The 20,685-nt window shown below is 45.2% G+C and overlaps 1 protein-coding gene across 1 annotated transcript in view; it reads left to right on the top strand.

The window, feature by feature from the left end:
* Window positions 1-20,685, top strand: part of LOC141084133 (peptidyl-prolyl cis-trans isomerase FKBP8-like) — a 146,970-nt gene that overhangs the window by 61,221 nt on the left and 65,064 nt on the right. The window contains exons 5-6 of the mRNA XM_073568605.1: window positions 3,261-3,433; window positions 6,398-6,475. Coding sequence (XP_073424706.1) covers window positions 3,261-3,433; window positions 6,398-6,475 — 251 coding nt within the window. The remainder of the gene's footprint in view (window positions 1-3,260; window positions 3,434-6,397; window positions 6,476-20,685) is intronic.

The following is a 20,685-nucleotide window of genomic DNA, read 5'->3' on the forward strand; positions in this document are numbered from 1 at the left end:
TATTCCGAACATGCTCAGGTGATCTCCTAGTATTTTGGGCATGCTCTGAGATTTAGTTTATGTCGCCTCAGCTGCATGATTTGGGGCTGCTAGACAGCCTGAATACATGTGGGGATTTCCTAACAAACAGGCAATCCTCACATGTATTCAGGCTGTCTAGCAGCCCCAAATCATGCAGCTGTGGCGACACAAACTAAATCTCAGAGCATGCCCAAAATACACGGAGAAGACCCGAGCATACTCAGAATATTCGAGTAACAAGCACACTCACTCATCACTAATAACTACATTTCTACTATTCACATATATATATAAATAATTAAATGATAACTGCTGCTTTCTGATGTCACCAAGAGCTGACCATACAGACATGTGCAGTGCTGCAGAAGCATTTTGTGCTTCTGTAATAACGTGCAGGAATTAGTATGTCACCACAGAGCAGATGGACCAACAGTTAAAGGGGAGGTTTATTTACGGGGAGTTATACAGGCAAAATAACGGTGTAGATATGAATATAGCATGAAAAACAAATTAAGCAAACAGCCAAATAGCATGAACGGTATTGAAAAATAATAACGGTAATTTTCCTATGGGGAACTTATCAGTCTACAGGGGTCTTGATTGATTGAACGAAGGCGCCGAATCACCAGCAGCGCTTGTAGTCTGAAGTTCTCTGTATCCTGTGCCTTTAACAATGTCCAGCCGGAATATGTGGGGTTACTGCGGGAGACAGAGGGGCATGAGACAAACGATATCCCCTATGCTCCAAGTCCTTCTTTACAACTCCACAGCGGTGCTTTCCCACCGGAATCAGGGGCTCTGCATTAACACAAGGGTCACCGGAACTTGGCACGTGGTATAGTCTCTCTAAGCAGGTCACAGCCCTGTCACTGGGCGCAGTCTCTTTGCAGGGGTAAGTCCTATCACAGCACACAGTCTCTCCCAGGGGAAACAACACTCCGTCCCCTGTTAGATCTCTCAGCACGGATCACTGACTCTACACATGCTGCTGCCTTCACACTAGCTGCCGCCTTCACACTAGACACAGACTTCCCACGGGGGTCAGGACACACCTCATCAGACCCTGCACACTCCAGCTTTACGTAGTCATGGACTACGGTCTCTGCTCTAGCCTCATTCTCTATACAGGCCTCCGCCTCTCTGCAGGTCTCAGTCTGTCCACAGGGGTCAGGGCGCACCTTTGCTGTCTCCACAGTGCACAGCCTCACGTACTCACGGTCTGCCGTCTCTGTGCGTGGTACCCCGGTCTTTTCTCTGTGACTAGGAGCTCTGTCTCTTTCCCAGTCCGCGTCAGCGTACTCCCCCTTCTGCTGCCCAGGTTGCTCTGAGGAAAGCCTGCGCTGTTTTCCCGCTCTCTGCTGGCTTCCTGTGCTCAGCCCCTCCTCTGTCCCCCGGGGAACCTGCTGCCCTGTTCAATGGTTCCAGGCATGGAGCAGAGGAGGTAGCCCTCTCCTGGCTCTTCCTGCACTTCACCCCCTTAGGGCCCCGTCACACATAGCGATGCACCAGCGATCCCGACAATGATATGACCTTGTCAGGATCGCTGGTATGTCGCTACATGATCGCTGGTGAGCTGCCAAATAGGCAGGTTCACCAGCGATCAGCACCAGTGACACGCGTGTAACAAGCGACGCACGTCGCTTAGTTACCCGATGTGTACGTTAGATACCAGCGCGCTGGTACAGGGAGCTGATAACCAAGGTAAACATTGGGTTTCTAAGCCCGCTGTTTACCTTGGTTACCAGCTCCCTGCACCAGCGTGCTGGTTTCTAACGTACACATCGGGTTTCTAAGCGCCGCGCGGCGCTTAGAAACCTGATGTTTACCTTGGTTACCAGGCTCCAGCTCACTGATCTCCCGCCTGCCACACGCAGCGATGCATGCTGGCCAGCGGAAGATCAACAATCAAAAAACGTCCAGGCCATTCGGGCACGATCAGCGATACCCGGCAGGGGGGCCAGTCGCTGATAAGTGTCACACACAGTGATCTCGCTGGTGAGATCACTGTTGCGTCACAAAACTTGTGACTCAGCAGCGATCTCGCTAGCGAGATCGCTGTGTGTGACGGGGGCTTTACACTTCTAGCAGAAGCAATCAGTCATGCCTTGCTTTGGCAGGAAGGTTCTCCTGCGTAGGTTATCCTTTTGCACATAAGAGGAAAATATGGGTGACTGATGTAAGAAAAGCTCAGTTTAATTTGGAAGCACAATGAAGCTGTGACTATTAAAGAAGTCAGAATGGCTAGCACTTTTTTGAGGGCCCTTGTGGATAGCATTGCTTGGAGGCAGGATTGTGCCAGGTGCATTCATACTGTGGCTGACATTAAGAATCATGTTCTTTCTACTGACAAACAGGTTCTGCAACAGTATCGCTATGTGATAAAGGCATTGCTCACACGTGATTTATATTGTGGATGTCATCTTAATGCACTACTTTCTAAATGCATCTGTAACCTCCTGGACATGCAAACAGTGATAATGCTGCACAGGAATAAATCTTAAGCTTATGTCACTAAACCTTGATAATTTGTTTTATACATTTGTCTAGAAAGGTATGGTGGATTTTAAGCAAGAAAAAAAGCAGTATTCTCAGGAGAGCAGCAGGAATAAAATACGGGCAAAACCTGTACACTTTTGACTTGGCAACAGGTTCTCTTTAATATTATTATCCCATTTACATTTTATATGATGGTACGATGGGCCAAGTGTATCTTTCAGCCCATTATCTAAAAACCGCAGCTTTAGTTTCTTCTAATGATTGCTACTTTCATGTTCTATTTCACGTCAAAGTATTTGCATAGAGAAAAGAGCAATGATACTGTATTTTACAAGATGGCTAAGTAAACCGAACGAATAAAAGCAAAACTTGCTAATATTTCAGTGAAATGCATTTATTAAATGTTGCATGTCATAGCAACATTGATGTGTATTTTGAAGCATCTTGCAGTATACAGTACAGGGACATGAATGGATGATGTATGTGTACACATCACATCAACTCTTTTGTCTATATGAGCTGACTCCAGATGTCTGGAAAAAGTAGTTTATAGGAATATCTTATCTTATCATGATACTTTTATCAAGCCTAAGTATACTGTGCACCCAGAGTCCGTGTCTATAGGTGCCACTTTCTGGCCATTGCTATTTTCGGCATGCTGGTAAGTAGTCATGAGCATGCCGAGGGACCTTCATACATTTTTCTCCAAAATTATGACTCACAACATTATCTGTATTACTCAGACCCACTGAGCTCAGAAGAAGAAGAGGAGATTCGTGAACATCGAATCAAATGTCTTAATAACCTGGCAGCCACACAGCTAAAGCTTCATCACTATGATGACGTTCTCAATTCCTGCAATGCGGTCCTAGAGATGGATGAAGACAATGCAAAGGCACTTTATAGGAAAGGCAAGGTAATGTCATCTCAACCTTTTACATGTGACTACAAGAAACCATATAAGTAATGTTTTTTTCTCTATGATTAGTATTAAGTCTATATGAGCTCTGGAAAAGTATATTTCAACGTCTTCTCATGAGTAATTATCGGCGACTGTTAAAGGGAATCTGTCACCCCTTTTTTGAGATATCACATAATGATATCATTCAATTGTGTGCCACATAAGGATTCTCTTAGTACTTTTGCTTCTCCCTGACCCTGCACCTTTCATGCATAAATACCTTTTTTATATCGGTTCAGATGTATGTAAACTGCCGCTGTCCGGTCCGCTGGGCGGGGCTTATTCGCCTGCTCCCTCCTCCGTGTCTTGCTCTACACAAGAAGAAATGCGCAGAGCAAGACAGGGAGGGGGGGAGCAGGTGAATAAGCCCCGCCCAGCGGACCGGACAGCGGCAGTTTACATACATCTGAACCGATATAAAAAAGGTATTTATGCATGAAAGGTGCAGGGTCAGGGGGAAGCAAAAGTACTAAGAGAATCCTTATGTGACACACAATTGAATGATATCATTATATTACTGTATATCTCAAAAAAGGGGTGACAGATTCCCTTTAATGATGAACTTAGTTTTAGAATGATGTACTTTTACTAATGATGGTTACATTTTAGGCTTCATTTACCATGCAATGATGAAGTTCTGCAATGTGCTGGGATAGTGTAAAAATTAAGTAATACAAGGTAAGATGATAAAATATGCTAAAGGTTCATAAACTAACTACAGAATGGCTATCTAAGGAGAATCCAAATAGTCATGGGTTGGTGCCAAGTGTTGAGCATTCCGATACTGCAAATATCGGGTATCGGCCGATATTCGCGGTATCAGAATTCCGATACTGAGTTCCGATACTTTTTGCATATCAAACACCGGAATCGGAAGTTCCCATAATGCTATGAGCCAGTTTGATTTGATTCGGCCAATAAGGAATCCTAAGAAGTGTGGGCACATCCTGTTAGGCATGTAGGCATGTTAACTAATGGCATGGCTGTGACTGGCTGCGAGCAGACCACCCAGCTGCTCCTCCCCCAGACACGCGCTGAACAGTGATCTATGGAAAGTGAAACTAGTGAGGGAGGAGGAAACGACAAGTTCTCATTTCAATGCCAGAACACCTCCCCCCTGGACGTTTATCTTAGAAGCAAGAGATGATATCTTGGAGACTGTGCAGACTAGCTACAGAAGGTAAATTACTTATTGTCAGCATTCTGCAGCCTAGATATGCACTGAGATTATGTGAAAAGCCCAGACAACCTGTTCTGTTATGTATTTCCGCCAAGTTGGATCGCTCGCCAGGGCTGGTGGGGTACTCGGTACCGGGCCCGTTGGTTTCAATGGGAGATGTCACGGTAGCTGTGACCCGTCCGTGGCCCTGGGCATCCATTGTAAAAGGGAAATGTTAAACATGTGAATGATGATTAAAGTTTATGAGTGAATGATTCGTGACCTCACCTGTGGTGTTCGGCAATGAAGATGTTAAGCCGACGCTGCAGACAGATCCTCTGGGACAGATGGTGTGGTGCAGCAATGATGTTGTGGCCCTCCACAGGTAGGGCTGTAGTCCCAGGGCAGTGTAGATGGAGAGGTAGTGAAGAGACGTAGATGGTGCAGTGCCAGGCACAGAGATGTAGCAGTGCTGAGTGTGTTGGTGCAGGAATAACTGAAGGACACCAGGGCATGTAGTTCCAAAGCTTTACTCACAGTCTGTTGTGCATACAGGTGCCCGCATCCATGCCATGTCCTCTGGGTCAGGGGCTCAGTCAACCTCCAAGCTAGATGAAGCACTCCGTTCCAACACTCCGCCAACATGTGCCTTTTCTGAACGTCTCCCTCTATTGCTACACAACCCCTTTAACACAGTCAATATCTTTGTAACTCCGAACGTCTTAAAAAAAATTAATTCCTGCTATTCCATTTGATTGGGCTAAACCTCTATGCCTTTAATGTCTCCTCCACCTCCCCCAATACATTCTACATTATTTTTAGTTGTTTTCCTTCATGTAGAATTAACCTACAAGGAAAGAAAGGGTTTATTTTAATTCCGATATTTCTGTCCCATTGACTTGCATTGGTTTCCGGTATCGGAATCGGCGATATCCGATACTTTTTGGGTATCGGTCCGATCCAATCCAATCCGATATTTCCCGATATCAGAAGGTATCGCTCAACACTAGTTGGTGCCAATACATTAGTCCGAAAGGGTTCATCCACTATTCTGTACAAAGGTCGATGACACTTTCTTACATTGCACCAACAAATCTTTAGTTCCACCTTATTGAGGGAATATAGTTGAATATTTCCATTGCTAAACTTAAGAAAGTTTAGGTAATTAATTATCTGCCTAATGAATTCACCAACACACAGCTTGGTCATCGAATAGACCGCAAAGTTGTCTTATCAATGAGATGCCATGATATTTAATTTGTGTGGCATTACAGATTAAGAATTTTCTTTGGACACTAAAGGTACTGTCACACTAAGCGATATCGCTAGCAATATCGCTTTAACTTGTGACGTTATAGCGATATTGCTTGCGATATCGCTATGTCTGAATGTCTACAACCCGCTCCCCCGCTGGTTATCGCTGATCGCGCGAGTACAGGCTGGACTGTTTCTCGTCGTCAGCTTCCTGCGGCGCTTCCTGCTGTAACGACGAGCGACGCGTGGAGCCGGGCGGGAGGACGCAGGATCGCCGCGTCTGACAGGTAAGTAGCGACCCCCGTCCCCAGCGATGTCGCTGGTGAGATCTGCCTGTGTGGCAGCTCACTAGCGACCACTTAGCGATGTACCAGCGATCCTGACCGCGTCATATCGATGGTCGGGATCGCTGGTACATCGCTAAGTGTGACACTACCTTAAGTCGTAAAGTATGAACAATTTTCATAATATCAATATAAATTGCCACTTGTTTTTGTTCTCATCAGGTCTTATCAGAAAGAGGTGACTATGAAGAAGCCATGACTGTCCTCAAACAGGCACTGAAATTGGAACCTACAACAAAGGTAAGGATCTGAAATAAAGGGCTTCAAATGAAGATGGAAATAAATGAGAGCAGACTTTAAAAACAATAAGTTAAGGATAGACAAATATACACTAGTGCTTGTTTAATAAAATGATAGCTGCTGAAGGTTCTGTACGAGCCCTACAGTGAGGAAAATAAGTACTTGATACACTGCCGATTTTGCAAGTTTTCCCACCTAAAAGAATGGAGATGTCTGTAATTTTTATCGTAGGTACACTTCTGTGAGAGACAGAATCTAAAAATAAAAACCAGAAAATCACATTGTATGATTTTTAAACATATAAACTGCATTTTATTGAATGAAATACGTATTTGATCAACAACCAGCAAGAATTCTGTCTCTCACAGACGTGTTAGTTTTTCTTTAAGAAGCCCTCCTCCTCTACACTCTTTACCTGTATTAATTGCACCTGTTTGAACTTGTTACCTGTATATAAGACACCTGTCAACAAACTCCAACTTCTCCACCATGGGGAAGACCAAAGAGCTGTCTAAGGAAAGCAGGGACAAAACTGTATAACTGCACAACGCTGGGATGGGCTTTAGAACAATAGGCAACAGCTTGATGAGAAGGCAACAACTGATGGCACAATTATTACAAAATGAAGAAACACAAGATGACTGTCAATCTTCCTTGGTCTAGGGCTCCATGCAAGATCTCGCCTTGTGGGATAAGGATGATTCTGAAAAAGGTCAGGAATCAGAACTACACAGGAGGACCTGGTCAATAACCTGAAAATTGCTGGGACCCCAGTAACAAACAGTACCATTAGTAACATACCATGCCGCCATGAATTAAAATCCTGTAGGGCATGCAAGGCCCCCCTGCACATGCCAGGACACATCCAGGCCCATTTGAAGTTCACCAATGACCATCTGGATGATCCAAAGGAGGCATGGGAGAAGGTCATGTGATCAGATGAGACCAATATAGAACTTTTTGGTATCAACTCCACTCGCCGTGATTGGAGGAAGAAGGATGAGTACAATTCCAAGAACACCATCCCAACCGTGAAGCATGGTGGGGGAAACATTAGACTTTGGGGATGATTTTCTGCAAAGGGGATAGGAAGACTGCGTTTTTTTGAAGGGAGGATGAATGGAGTCATGTATCACAAGATTTTGGCCACCATCTCTCAGTAAGAGCATTGAAGTTGGGTCATGACTGGGTATTCCAGTATGACAATGGTCAGAAACAAACAGCCAGGGCAACTAGAGAGTAGCTCCGTAAAAAGCATTTCAAGGTCCTGGAATGGCCTAGCCAGTCTCCAGACCTGAATTCAATAGTAAATCTTTGGAGGAAGTTGAATCTCAATGTTGCCCAGCGACAGCCCCAAAACCTGAAAGATTTGGAAAAGATCTGTATGGAGGAGTGGGCCAAAATCCCTGCTGCAATGTGTGCAAACTTAGTCAAAAACTACAGGAAACGTCTGACCTCTCTATTGTAAACAAAAGTTTCTGTATCAAATATTAAGTTATGTTTTTATATTGTATAAAATACTTATTTCATGCAAATTATGTGAAACACATACAATATGATTTTCTGGATTTTTTTAGATTCTGTCTCTCACAGTTGAAGCGTGCCTATGATAAAAATTGCAGATCTCTCCATTCTTTGTAAGTGGGAAAACTTGTAAAATTGGCAGTTTATCAAATACTTATTTTCCCCTCTGCATGTGTTATCTTAATGAAGAGAATAAAACTAAAAATAATAAGAGGAGGAACCATAGCGTAAGAGATTAAAAGTTTCAGTTATCAGTGCAGGACAAAGCAATCAAAACTTTAGACGTAAAGATGACAGAGTACACATTTTGCGATAAATAAAAGTGTGAATTTTTGAAAAATCCCGGAAAACTGGAGAAATCCCAGAAGATTGGAGAAGGACAAATGTTGTCCCTATCTTCAAAAAGGAAAGAAGACGGAGCCAGGAAATTACAGGCCAGCGAGCCTTACTTCTATACCAGAAAAGATCTTTGAACAAATTATTAAACAGAATGTATATACAGTAAGTACTTAGATAAGAATACAGTAATTGACCAGAGCCAGCATGGGTTTGTAGCAAACAAGTCATGCCAGACTAATCTAATTTCCTTTTATGATGGAATCACTGACTGTGTGGATCAGGGAAATGCGGTAGATATAGTATATCTTGACTTCAGCAAAGCATTTGATAAAGTATCTCATACTAACCTTATTGAAAACATGACCAAGTATGGGATTGACAAGGCTGCGTCTAGGTGGATTCATAACTGGCTCAGTGATCGTACTCAAAGAGTGGTAATGAATGGTTGCACATCCAATTGGAAAAGTGTTTCAAGTGGGGTAGCACAAGGCTCTGTACTGGCCCAGTGTTGTTCAAGATTTTTATAAATGATGTAGATAAGGGAACTGAGGGTAAACTAGTCAAATTTGCAGACAATGCAAAGCTAGGATGGATAGCTAACACTAGAGAATACAGAGAAAGGATTCAGAAGGATGTAGATAAACTTGAACAATGGGCAGTGATAAATAGAATGGTATTTAACAGGGAGAAATGCAAGATTCTACATATGGGCAAGAAAAACAAAAATTACATCTATAGAATGGGAGGAATAGAACTAAGCAACTGCACATGTGAAAAAGACTTGGATATTCTAAGAGATCACAGACTGCACAACAGTCAACAGTGTGATGCAGCAGCAAAAAAGGCCAACACAGTTCTAGGATAGCATAGATGGGGGCATGGCCTAGCAAGGCATGTGAGAGGATGTGTGTTAGAGTTCTCCCACTGCACATATCGAATACAGGGCTGAACGGAGGCGCCGCCGAACTCATGACACAGCTGCTCAAGAGTCCGAGGTTGCATCCGAGGCTCAGAGGATGCGCAGGAGACAGAGCTGGGGATGGAGGGGAGCACTCAGACCCAAGATGGCACTGGGTCAGCAGAGGAGGAGGCGGTCAAGGCTGGAGGTGTGCAGGGCACAGGGGAGTTGAAAGGAGAGTAGTCCCAGACACAGTACAGCCCCACAACTCATCAGACCCCCATGTGTGCTGATAAGTCACAGGATAAGTGTGGCACATTCCCCACTGCAGCAGCCTCACAAGCCCCTGCACACAGTGAACATCCTGTAGACTTATGTGAAGCAGCTATGACGGAGCCAACACTGAAGGATGTATTCCCAGTAGTGACATTCTGCAAATCTGCACTCACTGCCCTGACCCTGCAGGTTGATGGCTTAAAGGGTGAAATGGTTAATTTCTGTACTGCCATGCAGAAAGCTGAGGAGAGGACGGAGGTGGTGGAGGAGCATGTAGGCAGTGCTGAGGATATGATTGCTAAAATGTTAAAAAGGGAGAGAAAATATGTCCAGCGCATCTCGGAGCTGGAATTTAAAACGGACAATCTTGAAAATCAATCCTGTAGGAACAACCTAAGAATAATTGGAGCGCCTGAAAATGTAGAAGGGAACAACCCCACTGATTATATTGAATCATGGCTGAAAACTAAAGTTGAGGAGACAGCCTTACAAAATTGTTCGCAGTGGAGAGGGCTCATCTAGTACCATTAAGACCCTTACCCCCAGGGTCGGTCCCGAGATGTATCCTGGCAAAAATCCTAAACTACAGAGACTGTGATATCTTACTTAGAAGGCCCAGAGACATGGCAAACATAACTTTTGATGGCAACCGGACATCTATATACCCGTACTATTCCGCGGCAGTTCAAAAGCTCAATATGAAATTCGGAGCGTTCAAGAGGAGACTGCGGGGACTGGGTTTGGCTTATTCAATGATGTATCTGTCTGGCCATATTAAGGGTGGTGGCCATGGGAGGCGTACACTTTTTTCTGACCCCTGAGGAGGCGACAAATTGGCTGGATCAGAATGTCAAACCTATTGGAACAGATGGGGCCCGCTGAAGAAGGCTCTGTTTGTTTGAGGGTTAATTGTTATTAAGACTGTAAAATTTGAATGGTTATGGGATAATTGTTCTTTGGTACTGTGGGACGAAGATGGTTGTGTTCAGCGGCGCAACAGGCATTTTATTCTGTCATCAGTGGGCGGGAGAGACAAAAGGGTGGAGAGTTAGTTAGAAGAGTAGTAAGGTGTCCGAAATCTCAGACCCTCATAACTGCTAGGTTGTGGAAAGGCGTTACCCTTTCTCATGTAGAGAGGGCGGTATAGGTATTAAAACAAACGGTTGATAAAGTTCCTGTGGGGAGAGGGTTGGGGAAGTTCGAAGGGTAGTTTGTGTTTTAAAATGGGGAATCAGGGGCAATAGGTGTTAGGGAGAGGATACTGGAGGGTTTGGAGACCAAAAGGGGGGAGAAGAAATACTGATATCACTGACTATGATTGGAGGAAGGGTTAAAATCTTGAGCTGAAATGTCAGAGGCCTATCTAATAGCATGAGACAAACAGCAATATTGCAATATATTATTGAATAGAGGCCCTTGGTGATATGCCTTCAGGAAATGCACCTAGTTAGTGAAAAAATAGCTGTGCTACAGAAGAGATGGGTGAGGAAGGCGTGTCACTCGACATTCTCAGCCTAGGCTAGAGGGGTGTCAATACTGGTAATGGTCATGTGTTAATATGCACTTACATTGTGCATACACATTAATTTACTTTCTCAGTTCAGACTCCAGTTTTTTTTATTCATTTCATTGTGCATTCAGTGCATATAAGGGTGTGACCGCCCTCTTTCTGAGCTGGGAAAGCCATCCAGCCTGGCCTATACTTTTACTAGTGGGTCAGTCCCTCGATCCTTGTTCACATTCACGTCACTTGGCAAGTGAAAAGGTTTTAAATACTAGAGTAGGACTGTCCCACCAGGGTTGCCGTGACGTGGCGGGATGGCTTGTAGATTATTTTGATCAAAATTATGTTTACTAAATACCCTTATTATTATTATCATTAGCTTTATGCATTATTTGCAGTTTAATTTTTACTTTTTATTTCAGGATATTTGTGCTTTTTGCTTTCTCTGGTTAATGGTCATGTGTTAATATGCACTTACATTGTGCATACACATTAATTTACTTTCTCAGTTCAGACTCCAGTTTTTTTAGGCATTCTATTCTGTCATCGGTGGGTGGGAGAGACAAAAGGGTGGAGAGTTAGTTAGAAGAGTAGTAAAGTGTCCGAAATCTCAGACCCTCATAACTGCTAGGTTGTGGAAAGGCGTTACCCTTTCTCATGTAGAGAGGGTGGTATAGGTATTAAAACAAACGGTTGATAAAGTTCTTGTGGGGAGAGGGTTGGGGAAGTTTGAAGGGTAGTTTAAGTTGAGTTTTAAAATGGGGAATCAGGGGCGATAGGTGTTAGGGAGAGGATACCGGAGGGTTTGGAGACCAAAAGGGGGAGAAGAAATACTGATATCACTGACTATGATTGGAGGAAGGGTTAAAATCTTGTGCTGAAATGTCAGAAGCCTATCTAATAACATGAGACAAACAGTATATTATGCAATAGAGGCCCTTGGTGATATGCCTTCAGGAAATGCACCTAGTTAGTGAAAAAATAGCCAACTGCTGGCAAAGCATACTGGAAGCAGGATCAATTCCTTTTTTTCCCTAAAGATTGGTGATGAGGTCGCTGAATTTTTTAGGCTTAACGAGGGTAGTGCAGAGCAACACATTGTTTGGGACACTATGAAGACATATTTAAAGGGGATTTTGTTCAGAGACATATCAAGGCATAAGACCACATCCAGAAACACTGATATAGCGGTAATGGAGGAATTTAGGGCAGCGGAGGTAGCGTTGAGTAACCAGCGTTTACAGGATACGCAAAACCGCATGAACGCTGCTGAGGAGGAGGTAAATAAGTTACATTTGCACAATGCAGAGAGGTTGAGGGCATTTCAAAAAGAAACTTTCTATGCAGAGGGTGAAAAAGTAGGAAATCTGCTCTCTGTGGTGGCTTCTGCGCATCGGGATACGGCACATGTATATGCATTAAAACTAGAGAATGGCAGTGTAGTTACACAGGGGGAGCAAATAATAGAAGTCTTTAGGGGATTTTACAGGAAGTTATACTCCTCCCAGTCCCAGCAGGTGGAGGGGGAGATTGATGCTTTCCTAGGGAGGGCCACTTACCTAAGTTTAGCAATGAAGACAGAGATCAGCTAGACAAACCGCTCTCAGGGGAGGAATTGGGAGAGGCTTTGGCCTCCATGGCGTGGGACAGGGCACGGGGGCAGACGGCATCCCAGCTGAAGTATGCAAAAGCCTCTTTGAGGAAATAATAACTAAATTGCTGGGTATTTAATGAGGCATTGGAAAGGGGAGTGTTGCCCGCATCTATGAGGGAAGCCATTGCTGTGGTCATTCCCAAAGCTGAAAAAGATCCACAGTTGCCGGAATCATATAGACTAATGTCACTTTTGATGGCAGATATTAAAATACTGGCCAAGGCTCTGGCGAACAGACTAATCCGAATAAGAGACAAGGTAGTTCACTCGGACCAATCTGGCTTCATGCCAAATAAATCCACTGCTGTCAATTAAGGAGGCTAAACTTAAACATGCAAATTCCAGCTGTAAATGCGGGTAAGAGAGTGGTGGTGTCTCTAGATGCACATAAAGCCTTTGACAGCATGAAATGGAACTACCTGTGGTCGGTGCTGTGTCGCTTTGGGTATGGGCAAGGGTTTACCTCGTGGGTAAAATTGCTGTACTCCTCTACAACAGGCAGAATTAAAGTGAATAATAAACTGTTGGGAAGTTTCCCCCTGTTTAGAGGTACGAGACAGGGGTATCCATTGTCCCCGTTGCTATTTGCCCTAGCTGTGGAGCCATTATCTGCCAAAATAAGAAGATCGCAGAAGGTGAAGGGGTTTGTAAATGGTAAAGCGGAGGAGTCTATATGATTCCACTCATGAATCACCCCACCACGGGGACAAACCTCAGATCCTCTTTGCAGCAACAAGCACAGGAAAACCACACCAAACGGTCAGTCTGAACAGTATAACTGCCAACTTACCGTGGTTGCCGTGGGGGATGATCAGTCCCAATTTTCCAACACCTGTGTCCGCTCCGAAGGTCCTTTGTCTTGTTGTCCTCCAGGGGCAGAGGCGTCCCTGTTTGGGGGCCCCACGTTGGGTGGCCAGCTGATAGGGAGAGAGTTAAATTAACCCTTCACGGTTGAGCCAGTGATGTCCAAATTATTCCACAGAGTGTTGCTAGCAAATCAAATGACCAAATGAAGGTGTATGGGACGATCCAAAGAGATCGGTAACCCATTTATTGTAGTCACTTCTTTTATAATATTTTGCTTAATTATGCAAGGTTCTCAACTACCAATAAAATCATTTCACTTTATAAGCCAATAATATTGCAAGAAAACCGGAAACTACATATATGTCCGTACATAGATAGCGTAGAAAGTAGTATAATGGCATATTCTTCAGAGTTTTACACTCCCGCCTCCCTTATCTTTGCACCTGATGAGAACAGTCTGGTTTCATGACAGCCCATGCCAATTACAAAAATGTATCTTACAGCAACAAAAATTAAGAAACGAAACCTACAGAGAAATGGAGAAGTGAAACTTAAGCTCTGATTTTAGTATTAACCCTTCACACCATTATTGTCCTCTCCCCCACCCCATCATTGCCCTTTTCACCACCTCCATCATTGCCTTCTCCCCCACCACTATCATTGCTTTCTCCCCTGCCACCACATCATTGCCCATTCCACCACCTCGATAATTTCCTCCGCCCCCACCACCCCCATTATTGCCCTTTCCACCATCACCATCATTGCATTCTCCTCACCACCCCATCATCATTGCTTTTTTTTTCCCCACCACCCTATCATTGCCTTTCCACCACCTCCATCATTACCATCTCCCCTACCACCCCATCATTGCCCTCTCCATCACCTCCATCATTGCCCTTTCCACCACCTCCATCATTGCCCTTTCCACCACCCCCATCATTGCCTCCTTCCCCACCACTCCCATCATTGTCTTTTCCACTACCACCATCATTCCCTTCTCCCCATCTCCATCATTGCCTTCTACCCCACCCCCATCATTGCCCTTTCTGCCACCTCCATCATTTCCTCCTCCCAACATCCCCATCCTTGTACATTACACCACTTCCATCATTGCCTTCTCCCCATCACCCCCATCATTGCCTTCTCCCCATCACCCTCATCATTGCCTTCTCCCCATCACCCTCATAATTGCCTTCTCGCCATCACCCCCATCATTGCCTTCTCCTCATCACCGCCTTCTCCCATCACTCCCATCATTGTCTTCTCCCCATCACCTCCATAATTGCCTTCTCCCCATCATTGCCTTCTCCCCATCACCCCATCATTGCCATCTCCCCATCACCCCATCATTGCCTTATCCTCCACCTACACACATACACACACAGCAACATTCACCTCTGTACATTCCCCCACAGCGCTACGCATGCACACACACCATCACTCATCTCTACACACACAACACATGTACATACAAAAAAACCCACACAGAACCTTTCACCTGTCCATACGCTCTCCACAGCATCATCGCCTCCGACTGCTTCCTCTCTGGCACAGCCGGCCGCTGAATGATGACGTCATCCAGCGGCGCTGTTGTCTGTGTCAGAGACAGTTAGAGCGGGCGCCAGGCAGGAAGCAGGACAGATCCCTGCAGCTCCGCTATGCTGCTATTTTCTCTTTTAGGCAACGAAGCTGCTGGGATCGCTCCCTGCCTGCCGCACCTGAGGGCAATCTGGCCAGGGCCCCCGGGAGTCTCGGGCCCACAAAAACAGACCAGATCTCCCTCATTATTTGCCGCCCTGCAGGGGCCCACTGGAGCCTCTGGGCCCCGGTGCAGCCGCATAGGCTGCACAGGTGGTATGTCCGCCCATGGGACTACTCATTAATTGGGATAAGTCGTGTGTTTTGCCAATAGATGGAGAGGCGACTGTTATGATGAGTCACCGAAGGAGGAAAAAACAAAATACTAGCTAAGTCCAGAAAAACCAGAGAGGTTGGCAGCTATCGGATTGCAGACCCCTGAACCTATCCACAGCAACTAGCAGTAGCCGTGGGGGGTTCCTACGGTGCCCTAGACCCCTCGATCACAGCCGGAGAACTACATAGCCTAAAGACAGAAAGGGGAAAAACTAAGCTGCCCCAGAGCAGACCCCAAAGCAATAGGCAGCCCCCAACATATAATGACGGTGAAGCAAGATGAAAACACTAACACAGATAGAAAGATAGGTTGAGCAAATGATGGGGCCCAAACTAACTAAATAGGACAGGATAGGAAAGCCGCTGTCTGCCATCCGCAAAAACCCTATCCAAAATGTGCCAACCGACTGATAGGAAAAACAGGCCCTGAAGTCGCTAGGCTTCAAAAGACTATATCAGCACTCAGGTATATTCTGAAGACAGAGCAAAAGATCAACAGATCAGAGACAAAAATGGAATTCAGCTCACCCCCGGCCCGGGATGGCAGAACTCCCAAAAAACAAGGCAAAACAAAAACAAAACTGAAGTGTACAAAGCAGAGCAGAAAAACTTAGCTTTGAGACGCAGGAATCAGACTGGTCTCCAAGAATCCAGCAGGATCACCAGCAAGGCAGAAGGGCGTCGGCTGCCTTATATCCAGTCCTCAATTCCAGCCACCCAGTCATCATCTAGCTGCCCAGGTGTTTGGTAATCAGCCTCACTACCTTCCTTCACCAGAGGAGGGAGTTCATCAGACCTCAACGGTGAAGGGAAAAATGAACTCACAACAGTACCTCCCCCTTGAGGAGGGGTCACCGAACCCTCATCCATGCCACCAGGGCGATCCGGGTGAGCCCGATGAAAGGCACGCACCAATCTTTCGGCATGAATATCAGAGGCAGAGACCCAGGAATTATCCTCCTGACCATAACCCTTCCACTTAACCAAATACTGGAGTCTCCGTCTAGCCAGACGGGAATCCAGTATCTTCTCTACCTCATATTCCATGTTACCTTCAACCAATACAGGGTCAGGAGGTGCCACCACAGGAACTACTGGTTCAACAAACCTCTTCAACAAGGACTTATGAAACACATTATGCATTTTAAATGTGACAGGAAGAGCCAACCGAAAAGAGACCGGATTAATAATCTCCAAAATCTTGTAAGGTCCAATAAATCTAGGCTTAAACTTAGGAGAAGCCACCTTCATAGCGATATTTTTTGATGACAACCAAACCATATCACCCACCTTAAACTGGGGACCAACGGTCCTACGCCGGTTGGAAAACCGCTGGGCCTTTTCCTGGGAGAGAGACAACTTATCCACTACTTAGTCCCAGATCTGGTGCATTCTCTCCACCACAGTGTCAACACCTGGGCAGGCAGAAGGCTCCACCTGCCCTGAAGAAAATCGAGAGTGAAACCCAAAGTTACAAAAAAAAAGGTTACATCATAGTGGCAGAACTAGCTCTATTATTTAAAGCAAATTTGGCCAAGGGCAAAAATGAAACCCAATCATCCTGATCGGCAGAAATAAAACATCTCAAATACGACTCCAAAGTCTGGTTTGTTCTCTCCGTCTGCCCATTGGTCTGAGGGTGAAACGCAGAGGAGAAGGACAACTGAATTCCCAGCTTGGAACAGAAAGTCCTCCAAAATCTAGACACAAACTGAACTCCTCTGTCAGATACAATGTTCTCAGGAATCCCGTGCAAGCGAACCACCTGTTGCAAAAACAAGGGCACCAACTCAGAGGAAGATGGCAACTTAGGGAGTGGTACAAGATGGACCATCTTAGAGAATCTATCACAAATCACCCAAATAACAGTCATTCTCTGAGAGACAGGCATATCAGAGATAAAATCCATTGAAATATGGGTCCATGGCCTCCTGGGCACCGGCAAAGGCATCAACAAGCCACTAGAGCGAGAACAAGGTTTAGACCGGCAGCAAGTCCCACAGGACTGCACAAAATTCCTGACATCATGAGACAAGGCGGGCCACCAAAAAGACCGACTCACCAGATCTCTAGTACCAAAAATACCAGCCAATGCAGAGCAATGAACTTCAGACATCACTCTCTTCCTCCACTGGTCAGGAACATACAACTTTCCACTGGGACAACGCTCAGGTTTGTCCTCCTGAAACTCTTCCAGAGCACGTCTCAAATCGGGCGAGATGGCAGAAAGAACTACCCCCTCGCCTAAGATGGTAGCAGGCTTAGTCACAACAGCAGAATCAGCAAGGAAACTCGTAGAGAGGGCGTCTGCCTTGACATTCTTAGTGCCCGGAAGAAAAGAGACTACAAAATCAAAACGTGTGAAAAACAAGGCCCACCTAGCCTGTCTAGGATTCAAGCGCTTGGCCGACTCCAGGTAAATCAAATTCTTGTGGTCAGTAAGGACCACGACTTGGTGTTTGGCTCCCTCCAACCAATGTCTCCACTCCTCAAATGCCCATTTCATGGCCAACAGTTCCCGATTCCCCACATCATAGTTACGTTCGGATGGGGAGAACTTTCGGGAAAAGAAAGCACAAGGATTCATTTTAGATGTCACAGGATCTTTTTGGGACAACACCGCTCCTGCACCAATCTCAGAAGCGTCCACCTCCACCTGAAACGGGAGTGAGACATCAGGTTGCCGCAAAACCGGAGCAGAAGTGAATCTTCGCTTCAGCTCCTGAAAGGAAGAAACAACCTCCGGAGACCAATTCAGCACATCAGCACCCTTCCTAGTCAAATCAGTCAATGACTTGGCAATACCAGAAAAATTAGCTATAAATTTCCGATAAAAATTAGCAAAACCCAAAAACTTCTGGAGGGCCTTCAAAGAGGTGGGCTGAACCCAATCATAAATGGCCTGTACCTTGGCCGGGTCCATTTCAATACTTGACGGAGACAAAATAAATCCCAAAAATGAAATCCTCTGTACCCCAAAAAGGCATTTCGATCCCTTGACATACAGGGAATTCTCCCTCAAAATCCGGAACACAGTCCGAACATGTTCCACATGAGAGTCCCAATTCTTGGAGAAGATCAAAATATCATCCAGATAGATAATCAAAAATTTATCCACAAAGTCTCGGAATATATCGTTCATGAAGCACTGGAAGACAGAAGGGGCATTAGTGAGCCCAAAAGGCATCACCAGGTACTCAAAATGTCCCTCCGGAGTATTAAACGCCGTCTTCCATTCATCCCTATGCTTAATGCGAATAAGATTATACGCCCCCTGAGGTCAAGCTTGATAAACCAGCAAGCACCTTTAACTCTGGAGAATAGATCAGAAATCAGGGGTAACGGATACTGATATTTAACAGTAATTTTGTTGAGGGCACGATAGTCAATACAAGGCCTTAATGAACCATCCTTTTTAGCCACGAAAAAAAACCCAGCACCTAAGGGTGAAGAGGATGGTCTAATATGACCCTTCTCCAATGACTCCTTAATATAGGATCGCAAAGCCTCGTGCTCGGGTACAGATAAATTGAAAAGCCGACCCTTGGGGAATTTACACCCCGGGTTCAGCTCAATTGCACAGTCATAACTCCTATGAGGAGGCAAAGACGCAGACTCATTCTCACTAAATACATCATAAAAGTCAGCCAAATAGTCAGGAACATCATGCGACTGGGGAGAGGTGGAGAAAACAGGAGCATCACTAAGGGCACTCCGACAACCCCAACTCACCACAGACAAAGATTTCCAATCCAGAACTGGATTATGGATTTGCAACCAGGGAAACCCCAGAACAATGGTATCATGCAAATTATGCAACACCAAAAATCTGCAATTTTCTTGATGGTCTGGGGCGACCCGCATTACCACCTGGGTCCAAAACTGAGGTTTATTCTTTGCCAAAGAAGTAGCATCAATACCCCTCAAAGGGATAGGCGTCCGCAGAGGTGTCATAGGAAATCCACAACGTTTAGCAAAATCCATGTCCATCAGGTTCAGAGCTGCTCCCGAATCCACAAATGCTTTGGCGGAAAATGTGGACAGGGAGCAGATCAGAGTAATTGCCAAAAGAAACTTAGGTTGAACACCACCCACAGAAAACGTGTGTGCACAACGTTTCTCTCGTTTAGGGCAGACAGAAATAATATGCGAGGCATCTCCACAAAAAAAACACAGCTTATTACGCCTTCTGAACTCCTGACGTTGCGCCCTAGACAAAACTCTATCACATTGCATAGGTTCAGACATTTGTTCAACAGGTGGCAAGATCTCTCGAGTAGTTTTGCGTTCACGTAAACGCCGATCCACCTGAATGGCTAATGACATAGAATCGTCAAGACCAGAGGGAACAGGAAATCCCACCATAGTATCTTTTACAGTTTCTGACAAACACTTCGGAAAGAGGGCTGCCAAGGCACAATCATTCCAGGTAGTAAGGACCGCCCATTTTCGGAATTTTTGACAGCTCAACTCTGCCGAATCCCGACCCTGGCTTAATGCCAACAGGGTCTTTTCAGCCTGATCAATAGCATTAGGTTCATCATACAACAACCCCAAGGCCTGAAAAAATGCGTTCACATTATTCAGAATAGGATCATTAGGTTTTAAAGAAAACGCCCAATCCTGGGGATCGCTGCGCAGCAAAGAGATGACAATTTTAACCTGCTGCGCGGAGTTCCCCGACGAGTTAGGCTTCAAGGCAAAAAATAATTTACAATTATTCTTGAAATTCAAGAATTTAGACCGATCCCCAAAAAACACATCAGGGGTATGAATCTTTGGTTCAGCAGCATGTGAATGAGCAAGATAGGCGGAAATTCCCTGCACTTCAGCAGCGAGCTGCTCCACACGATCAGACAATTGCTTCATCTCCATTGAGAGAAAAATTCCCCCTACGGCCTCAGAGATATAGAGGAAAAAATATGCACAAATAAAAAAATTCTGACACACTTTTTTTTTTTTTTTCTTTTTTACAATTCTCTCCTGCTATTGAGTACCCTAGGATCTGCGGTATGGCTGGTGATTCTGCTATGATGAGTCACCGAAGGAGGAAAAAACAAAATACTAGCTAAGTCCAGAAAAACCAGAGAGGTTGGCAGCTATCGGATTGCAGACCCCTGAACCTATCCACAACAACTAGCAGTAGCCGTGGGGGGTTCCTACGGTGCCCTAGACCCCTCGATCACAGCCGGAGAACTACATAGCCTAAAGACAGAAAGGGGAAAAACTAAACTGCCCCAGAGCAGAACCCAAAGCAATAGGCAGCCCCCAACATATAATGACGGTGAAGCAAG

This window comes from Dendrobates tinctorius, unplaced genomic scaffold (genome assembly GCF_039654945.1).
Source record: "Dendrobates tinctorius isolate UK_male_01 unplaced genomic scaffold, ASM3965494v1 ptg000022l, whole genome shotgun sequence".
Classification (NCBI taxonomy): domain Eukaryota; kingdom Metazoa; phylum Chordata; class Amphibia; order Anura; family Dendrobatidae; genus Dendrobates; species Dendrobates tinctorius.